Source organism: Mytilus trossulus, chromosome 1 (genome assembly GCF_036588685.1).
Source record: "Mytilus trossulus isolate FHL-02 chromosome 1, PNRI_Mtr1.1.1.hap1, whole genome shotgun sequence".
Classification (NCBI taxonomy): Eukaryota; Metazoa; Mollusca; class Bivalvia; order Mytilida; family Mytilidae; genus Mytilus; species Mytilus trossulus.
The window spans coordinates 24,770,029-24,780,949 of NC_086373.1; the positions used below are offsets into that span (position 1 = coordinate 24,770,029).

Genomic DNA, 10,921 nt, shown 5'->3' on the forward strand with positions numbered 1-10,921 from the left:
TTTGGCTTAATGTCACTACTTTTAAACTTTTTTGGATTTGAGCGTCACTAATGGGTCTTTTGCAGACGAAACACGCGTCTGACGTATATCCTAAATTTAGTCCTGGTATCTATGATGAATTTATTTATAACACGATATATGCTATCGACAACACATTTTTACTTAAAAGAGGGACGAAATATACCAAAGGGACAGTCAAACTCATAAATCCAAATCAAACTGACAACGCCATGGCTAAAAATGAAAAGGACAAACAGACAAACAATAGTACACATGACACAACATAGAAAACTAAAGAATAAACAACACGAACCCCACGAAAAACTAGGGATGATCGAAGGTGCCCCGGAAGGGTAAGCAGATCCTGCTCCACATGTGGCACCCGTCGTGTTGCTTATGTGATAACAAATCCGGTAAATAGTATAATTCGGTAGGTCACATTCATGAAAGGGAACATATCCGATATCATTTGTGAAACGGTTATTCCATAACAGTCAACCAACCCGCGATGGCGTCCGTAAAATTTACGAAGGGATGATCTCAACTTCACCATCAATTGTTAGTTGCGACATGTCGTAACCCATACATATTATTCAAAAGAATAAGCTTACTTCGAATTAGAGTGTTCACTCTTTTTTTTATTTAAAAATATAACTCAGGAATATGACAGTTGTTATCCATTCGTTTGATGTGTTTGAACTTTTCAACTTGCCATTTGATTCGGGACTTTCCTTTTTGAATTTTCCTCGGAGTTCAGTATTTTTTGTGTTTTCTTTTTTTTTCATGAACCAAATATAGTAATAGAGACCTAGGGTCTTTTGATTTCAGGTCCTTGGTTGATGACCGTAAAATTGAGCTCAAAGTCATATGTTTAACTGATGTTCTACATTTTGAACTTTGCTTTTACTTCATAATAAAATGAGAATGGAAATTGAGAATATGTCAAAGCGACAACTCCCGAATTTTGCCAATACGTATACATAATAAAGCCATGGGACGTTTTTATTAGGTTTCAAACCATTTAAGGGCATGCGATACAGTTACAGGGGATTTAAGGGCATACGATACAGTTACAGGGGAGGTAATGACGATGCTAACGTAAAATGTTATTTTCGCGACGTCAAACTGAGTCATATCGGGAAAAGATGCATTTTCGACTGCTTTTTTTCATTCAAACTGATTTAATTTAAAAACAAGTTCATGGACCCCTATTTTTTAAAACGGCAATTTTTTTCATTTTGCAGGGAGATTATGTGACCCAAATTTTATAAAACTGTAAATAGAGGATTTTTTTTTTAATTTTGATAAACATGCAGCAAAAGAAATACTTTTCCTCAATTCTTGAACATTTGATAAGTATGAGTTATTTCTGAATAAAAAAATCTATACTTTTTTATGATACGTATAAAGTACAGAAATTACCGATTATTTAACAAAAAACAGTTTGTGTTTATCTTTCATAACAAAAAAGTTATGCCTTTCTTTCGAAAAAGAAATTACTGCCACAAATCTGAATTTCGAGCAAAAATGCAAAATTTCTACCTCATTTTACTCAGAAAGTAGCACATGAAGGTATATTTTTTATTACATATTTGATTTAACCAGGTAAAAAATAGCCTATATGCAAATTTTCATGAACTTGTAAATACAGGATAAAAACTGTACCGTATGCCCTTAAGCTTGGAAAAGCTAACCAGAAGTGACCTTATGCAGACCAGAAGTAGTTATTTTTTTGTACTTTATAAAAATAAAAGTATATGAAACGATATATGTTTGGAATCAGTGTCAAGTAAACATTAAAAAAAATACCGAAAGTACCCTTTTTTCAAACTGAAAGTAACAAATTATCTCTAGTATTTAAAAATATTTTAAATGAACCATATATTTTGGGAATAAGTGTTCAATAAGCTATCATTTGAAGCTGGAAATCACATAGACCTTCAATTGTTCTCTGAACAATTTGTTTTTAATCTTGAATTATTGTCTTTCATTTTTGCTTATATGCCTGTTCTGTATGCCTTGTTATGTATGACAGGCTCTTTACTTATAATCCCGTTATTGTGTTATTGTGTCGTGCTAAATGTTTTGTTATATATCTGTTTGATTTAGTCCAGTCAATCTAGCATAAATTTGACCCTAACCTAAAAGTAATTGCAACAGAAGATTTTAAAGTTTTAATCTTTAGCATTATACCCCAAATATACATGGAAAAAATTTCCCTAAAATCTAATTTGATGAAGACTAAACAATCACCATTTAAAATTTATATGGAGATTTGCATTGAAAAGGGAGATAACTCTTGCAAAAAAGGCAGAAATATCAATAAAAATTGATACAAAATTATAACTTTACCGCTTCTATTCAGCAGAATGTATAGATTCTTGATTTTTTTAGCGGTCTTAAGAGTATAACAAAAAACTTTAAAGGTGTTTTCATATACTTTATCAAGCTGTAATCTAGATTTCGTAATTTATTAGTTGACCATTACCATTTTTCACCATGTCAAGGTAAAGAATCTCAAATTTATTAAAAATAATTAAGCATATATTCTTCTTTCTGTTTTTAAAATTTCTTTAGATAAGTAATTTTCTGGAAAAAAAACATAATAAAAAAAGGTTACAAAGCTTCAAATTTGCAATTTCTTAAATGAAAAATGCACGAAAAAAATAAAACTACTCATAACACTTCGGTTTTGTACATTTCATGAGCAGAAGATTATATTTTAGTCAAATATAAACTTATAACCCCATCAAAGTATCATTCTTTACATAAATTTCAAGAAAAACAACCGAAAACTGACCAAAAAAGGCTCATTTTTGCAAGAGTTATCTCCCCTTCCAATGTTAATTTCCATAGGAATTTTGAAATGCTGATTTTGAGTTTTCCTCAAGTTAGATTTTATGGAACTTTTTTCTGTGTATATAACAGGCATAATGCTATAAATCAGAAGTTAAACATTTTCTGTTGCAATTAGTTTGAGGTTAAATCTTAGTTTGACTGGACTATTTTTGTAGTGATGAAGATAATAACACAACGTTCACAAATGAAGCCTAATTTTTGTACATTTTTACCTATAGTGTCAGTTTGTTTTGTTCACACATCGTTGTCAATATGATAGAATTGGATACGACTGTGATACAAGTGAGAGGTTAAGTTAGCTATAAACCCACGTTAAATTCACCATTTTCTACATAACAAAATGCCTATACCAAGTATCACTAACAGTTATTGCATTCACAAAGCATACATGAGTACGATGTAAATTTATAAAAGATTCACACGGAAATCACAAATTACTACCGTAAAATATGTACGGAAGAGGAAATTGGATTTGAAAAAAATCAGTAAGATGACCGTAAATCATCATTAAAATATTTTTAATGCGACCGTAACATATAGCAAGGATGACCGTGATTGCTTAAAAGATGACTGTAATTTGTAAAGAATTAAAGTAACTTTTAAAGGATGACCATCAATTCTAAGAAATATCCGTATTTATAATACCTTGTTTGTATCAAATAATTAATCCTGAAGGTATGAAACGAATTTATTTACAAGAAATGCACAATTAACTATCATTGCCTGAACTCAAAATACGGCAAATTGTAAAACATAAATTGATTAAGGATTGTGTACCCTAATGAGGATTTAAGGCTAAACATACGAAAATTTTATATAAAATCCACAGCCTTTCTCCTTGTACTAATATTATGAAATTTGGAACTTGATAGATAGAAGATTATTGCATGCAGGGCTAGTCATGATTTCATTTATGCAATTATAAATTCAGATATTGCTTAAAACAATTAAAAATATGGACCAAAAAAAGGACACCTTCTAGGGTGCGCTCTTTTTTTTGACCCAGCGCGAGGTTTATATGAAAATAATGGTTGTTGTAAGACTTTTTGTAAAAATGCTAGCACATCATAAAAACAGAAGTGAGTTATATATATTTAACCTCTGTATAAAGGGTGTGTTGGTTGATTTTCACCAAATTCCTAATTTCTACTAAATGCAATGGAAAAATATGTAATAATGTTTGCACGAAGTTTCCCCTTGGTATGCGTACAAATAGGGCCATCTATATTTTTCAATATCTTTGCTGTTTTGATATTATTGAAGTTCGAAAATTTCGCAATTTACAGGCCACAGAAGGGGTCATAAACTTTAAACATATTTATATCCGCTAACCGAGTCCCTTTTGAGAAAAACTCAACAAAAAGCTATGAATAAAGATATGGATATTTCTTAGAATTGATGGTGATCCTGTCAAAGTTACGATCATCCTTTACAAATTACGGTAATCTTTTAACCAATTCAGTCATCTTTTGATCAATTACGGTCACCCTTGTTATTAATCGCTGAGCCTGTTACGGTCATCTCAATTATGAATTACGGTCATCTTAGCGATTTTTTAAAATCTAATTTTCTGTTTCATACACATTTAACGGTAGTCATTTGTGATTTCCGTGTTGATATTTTATAAATTTACATCGTTCCAATGTATGCTTTGTGAGGAAAATGGTATAAAAACCCTTTAACCTACAAAATAGCTGGATACTGACCTAATTTGTTGATCCGACATATTGGGATGACCGTGAATGCAGTTTTTGCCCATTTGTTTGATTTGGTTGAGGTTTTGATTTTGCCATTTGAAGAAGACTTCTCGTTTTAAATTCTATGCGGAGTATGATATTTTTGTGATTTTAATTTTTTTTCCATAGCACCACACGGTATATTTTATTCCTCGGTAAAAGGTTTGATATAGTTTGTACTTTACGAAGAGCTTGTAGGTATTCAAATATAACTATGTTTTCTTTCTCTTATAATTTTCACCTTCTAATTAAGGATCACAAACTATTAGATTGCAATGGACCACAATATCTTGCAAATGCAGTGGCAGATTTTTTTCCACAACACCGACAAGATATTTGTATACTAGATGTCGCTGCTGGCACTGGTCTTGTAGGTGAAGAAGTAAGTACTAATGATTGAAAGCTGGGAATATTTGTAAATTTTGAAAATATTTTTTTTCTGATTCGTACACTTCAAATAATTGATTTAAAAAATATATCAAAATATAACACGAATGAATAGAAGTATGCTACGAACGTTTTGACAAAATGTGTGAAATTTCATGCATCTAAAAAGATAAGATTGATGAAACCACAACCGCAAAGACGAAAAAAAAGTTACATAAAAAAAACCAAAAGTCTCACTGAGAATTTGAGATGACGAGCAGCTATTAACGCGTTATTCCTTTCTATTTTTGTTTAATTTGTGCTTTGCATGCATTGATTTTGTGTCCTTGATGGATGCCCCATAACATGTGTTTTCTATTAATTGTCTGCAAAGTCTAGAAACAAATAATATTTGTAAAATATAAAAGTATTGAATAACGAGGACCGATACAAAATGAGAGTCACAGGATTGCATCAAGTTCCTGTAAAATTAATTGTGTTGCTCGTTACAAGCTAAAAGAGGGACGATAGATACCAGAGGAACAGTCAAACTCATAAAGAAAAATAAACTGACAACGCCATGGCTAAAAATAAAAATGACAGACAAACAATAGTACACATGACACAACATAGAAAACTAAAGAATAAGCAACACGAACCCCACCAAAACCTAGGGGCGATCGAAGGTGCTCCGGAAGGGTAAGCAGATCCTGCTTAACATGTGGCACCCGTCGTGTTTCTTATGTGATAACAAATCCGGTTATAACATATACAAGCATTTTAAAGTTTCGTAGACAGGTAATGAAATCATGTAAAAAACGAGTATTAAGATCATCAATATAAAATTTACATTAAGATCAATATAAAAATTACATTTCTTTTGCTGATCCAGCAGACAAAAAAAAAAAAAAAAAGACCCCAAATAAAGCCATTAGAAGTGACCTCATTGCCAACATTCTAGCGAGGACTTGTATTTCATATATCACTGTGACCTTTAGTAGCAATATAATTAGTTATCAAAGATACCAGGTTTATAATTTTGATACACCAGATATTCTTAATTAAGGACATTCACCTTGGTGTGTAATACATGCACACTTGAAGCAGGAGACGCAAAGCCTGTCGATCTATTCAATGTCGCTCTTTTTTTGGGAGGTCACGTGATCATTTTTTCTCTCCCTTGATTTGTTCCTAATAAATTTCTCAAATATGACAAAATAGCTGTTGTCTGTAATTTTATTTCCTTTGGTAATTACTTTTATTTTTTTTAAATCTTTGTTCTTAATTTAATTTTTAAAAAATCTTGAGCTTGACATACGCTTATGTTCAGACATTTTTCTTTCGTCGAAGAAAATGCTTTTGCTGATTTCATCTGTGTAAAAGAGAGGCGTCCAGAGGGACACCCAAACACATCAGTTGAAATATACTGACAAAGCCATGGCTTAAAAAAGAACACAACCACAAGTTTACAAAATAAAAAAAAAAATGAGCAAAACATACCCCAACAAAACCTGGAGGTTGTCTCAGGCGCTCTGGAAGGGGCAAACAGATCTTTCAAACGTTTTACAAACGTGGCACACATCGTGTCGCTCGTTTTAGTACACATCCTGGAAATCAAATTTGGTAGGTAACATTCGGAGAAAAGGAGACGGAATTTTAGTAACGACAAAAGGAGCATGTATGTTGTCATCTGCGTAACTTTTCTTTATTTCTTTATGTCTAGTTGCAGAAATTAGGGTTTTGCAATATAGAATCACTGGAACCCAATAAGAACATGATTGCAATTGCTAAAAAGAAGAATGTTTACAGAAAATATTTTGAAGAGAATATACCCGAAACAGGCAGCACAAATATTGGCAAAGGTTGGTATAGAAAGTTTCATGCAGGGTGAAATACAAAAGAAATAAATCAACAAATGTAATACATATATGATTAAAAAAAGTAAGTTTAAACAAATTAAAGATGATACAAATGTAATAATAAAAGTGAGAATGGAAATGGGAATATGTCAAAGAAACAACAAACCAACAAAATAGCAGATAACATCCGAATGCAACCAATGGGTCTTCAACGCAGCGCGAAATCTCGCACACGGAGGTGGCCCCCAGCTGGCCCCTTAATGAATTGTGTACTAGTCAGAGAAAATGGACGTGACACTCAACTCCAAACACCAGAAGCTCCTGACTTAAGACAGGCGCAAAAGTGCGGCTGTGTTAAACATGTTTTGTGAGGTTTAATCCTCCCCTTTACCTCTATCTAATGTGGAATAAAGAAACATATAGTAATACGCACATTAAAGAAGAAGTCCGATGTCAGAATATGTAACAGAAACATGTTTAGAATATATAATTACTGCTAGAGGGATTATATTCTGTGAATATATGTATTCATCGAATGTAAAAAAAATAAAAATTAAAGAAATAAAGTAATTTTTAACAGATCAGCAAATGTAACCAAAGCTAGATTTTAAAGCAACTCTTTCCAATATTCTTGTGTGATGACACTGCTGGTTCGCACCGATGATATATTCAACACTTATGTGGTCAAGTGAAGAAGGGTTAATTAGATTACATTTTGTTTTACCGGCAAGTGACTAATAACCATTAGGTTTTATAAGCATTCAAATCGTGTAATACGCCACACGCTGAGTGTTTTTTTCCAGAATTGACACGGGTAGCGGTTTTAAAGCGAAGAAAAATCAATTGAGGTAGATAAAAGTATTTCAAATTTAAAAACCACGTTCATTGCTAAATGAATTCTTGTCATAGACTTTAACAAAATTCCAGCTTCTTAGTTCAAATGTTTTGGTTTTAAAGTTAATTGTTCATGCTGGACACAAATTATGATTTGGTTCCTTCCGTGCAAAACATTAATTGGTGCTGAGGACAATGCTCAAAAAAGAATCTTGATTCTAATGATTTACCCGATTCGCCTTTCTCCGCTTCAAGCATAGCCAAAACCACTCATGCAATTTTCGACATGGTGATTCAATATTGTATATCTAGAGTATTTAATTTATCAGTTGTGTGCGCACTGACATGCATTGGCCTTCAAAAGAAAAACAAATATGTTAACACGAAATCTCTCATAACTTTTAGATGTGTATGATGTAGTTGTATGCCGGGGAGGATTTGGTGGAGGCTGCTTACCAATAAATTCACTGTCTGAAATGTTGCGAGTGACAAAGCCAGGTAAGATATTTAAACTAATATCATATTATTATTTTACTATGCTACATTTTTTATGAAACATTTGTTATCATTGTTTTATGCCTTCTGTGAATTCATGCGATGTCATTTAGGTTTTGACAAATGGGATCTATTTCAAGTTGAGGCAAACCACCAGAATGCAAATGAACAAGAAGTTCGTCTATCAAATCAGTTTTTTAGACTAACAATACATTATTTGTTAGTTAGTTGTGAATGATGTTAGTAATCATTCTCCTATGTCCTCCCTGATCGGTATTTTGTTTGGTTGCTGGTTGCTCGATGTTTTATGACAAGTCAATCACTTTCAATTACCAAGTGAAAAGTAAAATAGCAAAGTACAGAACCAAAAGGACAAACACATCAAACAAAAGTAAAATAACTGTTATATTCCTGCCTTGGTACAAGCATTTCGTTAAGTAGAAAATGGTAGATGAAACTTCGTTTTATAGCTAGCAAAACATATTTTTTTTCATTTATAAATAACAAAGTAATAGCTTTGTTCTTCCACTTTGTTTTTCAACTGTGTACTTGTTTGGCTATATAACTATTTTGTTCTGAGCGTCACCGATGAGTACTAGTATTATGTAGACGAAACGCGCGTCTGTCGTATTAAATTATAATCCTGGTACCTTTTATAACTTTTTACACCACTGGGTCGATGCCACTGCTGGAGGACGTTTCGTCCCCGAGGGTATCATCCGCCTAGTAGTCAGCACTTCGGTGTTGACATGTTTATTAATTTTATGATCATTTTAATAAATTTTGGTTAACAAAACTATGAATTGTTCGAAAAACTAAAGATTGTCTTATCCCAGGAATAGATTACCTTAGCCGTATTTGGCACAACGTTTTGGAATTTTGTGTCCTCAATGCTCTTCAACTATGTACTTGTTTTGCTTAATCAAAAATCAAAATCAAAAATCAAATATTTTATTGTCGTATACGAAGGTAGGCGGTGCGGAAATGTTTCATCGTGATAAAAGAAAGTCCTTAACGCAATATTCTTTTTTGTCGTAGGTCAATCTGCATTTAATAATTTTCGAGAGTATTTTTATCAGTGTTAACCTGTTTATGTTATCGTTCAGCAGATAGTATGCCTTTTCCCAGACGCATATACTGCATTAGAAAATGCGGGATATTTTCAACTGGTTGTTTAGTATATATTGATTACTATTTTGCAGGAGGATATGTTGCAATAAATACAAACCCAAAAACCTTTGATGTTGTTCCAATGTATGCTAATATATTTGTACCACTTATGAAAAATCTCGAAGAATTGGGCCAATGGAAAAAAGTGAAGGAAGAACATCATAACAATTACATTGCTGGGACAACTGGAATAATACTTGTATTTCAAAAGACACCCCAACATATACGGAATTGCTAAAGATTAGTTTAAAAAAAAATAGTTACAGACCTAATCGCAAAAATTGTTTTTTTTTGTAATTAAAGTATATCATATTGTATTCACTGTAGAACTGATTAAATAACTGATAACTATTGTATATTGTCTCTGATAAATGTTGGAGGTTTGACATATAAAAAGCTAGGTTACCTGCTGCCCTATGTTTTTAAAAGTTTCTATCCCACTATCCGTCAGAGATTCGGGTCAGCTATTATTTGGTTTACCCTTCTATAGCTGTATTAATTGTAGGTGTTTGGTAGTATATGTTCAGTTTTTACAACGTTTTATAATTTTATGACGTCTTCTCATAAAACCGAGAGCAGTGCATTTTAATACCAGTAATGAATATTTATAATTGGGCTCTTAATTTGAATGTATTACAACACACTAAACGCTTTAAATGTACTGAATTGTATTTTGAAAAGGAAAGTAATTAAAATAACTTTAAAGATTTAAAGATTTTCCAAAGACCAAGCGACAAATAGTGTTCATCTTGTTTCTATGCATTGGAAGGGTATCAAAGACTTCATATTTGATAAATCTGACGGGCGTTGCTTCTATATAAGAAAGAGGATTTGTCTTATAACAAAGCAGTTGGTACTTCGAATCAATAACAAGATGAAACTTAAATAAATAGCAATGAAGTTACCTTGATAGGTATAATTTACAAAAACAAACTAGAGCAGTTACGGAAAAGTTAGTAATACCAACCAAAATGTGAAATACGATCAAAAGGAAATGTTTATGTGCATTTTAAATGACAATTTTTGACATGCGATTCAGTCGTATTCTGTTTTTTGTCTTTTCCTTATCTGTTAACGAGATTTGAACATCGATACAAAAGTATAACAAAAATGCCAAACTCCAAGAGATAAAAAAAAACCTAACAAAATCAAAGGCTATCAATCAACGGAACAAGTAAAAAAATAACTACGTTACTCCTGACTCGTTACAAAAACCTAGTGTAAAAGCTAGCCACTTATGTTTTAGACAAAACCGTCTTAAAATTAGCACACATGTTCAAATTGTGAAGATTTCAGTCATAATGCATGAATTTATGAGGCGAATATATAATGCATGTGCATTGTATTGTCAAACACAGCCCATATTCATGACACTCAAATATTCTCCTTTCCAATAAATAGCTAAAAGTTTACATTTAAACAATTTGTAAAATGCTATATTTTTGGACAAAACATGTGTCTTACCGGGCCTTCTACTTTCATCTATTTTTAGGCCTACCCATTATTGCAAATGCAAATTGAACATTAATGTAACAGCACAAAGTGAAAACAGATCGAAGCGGCATAACTCCGATCAAATATGGGGATTTTTTTCTCACGCTG

At 32.2% G+C, this 10,921-nt stretch overlaps 1 protein-coding gene across 1 annotated transcript in view; it reads left to right on the forward strand.

The window, feature by feature from the left end:
* Nucleotides 1-9,567, forward strand: part of LOC134707175 (methyltransferase-like protein 27) — a 36,021-nt gene extending 26,454 nt beyond the window's left edge. Inside the window, exons 3-6 of the mRNA XM_063566736.1 lie at nt 4,849-4,977; nt 6,685-6,823; nt 8,060-8,152; nt 9,352-9,567. Of these exons, the coding sequence (XP_063422806.1) occupies nt 4,849-4,977; nt 6,685-6,823; nt 8,060-8,152; nt 9,352-9,557 (567 nt within the window). The 3' untranslated portion in view covers nt 9,558-9,567. The remainder of the gene's footprint in view (nt 1-4,848; nt 4,978-6,684; nt 6,824-8,059; nt 8,153-9,351) is intronic.
* The last annotated feature ends 1,354 nt before the right edge of the window (nt 9,568-10,921 follow it).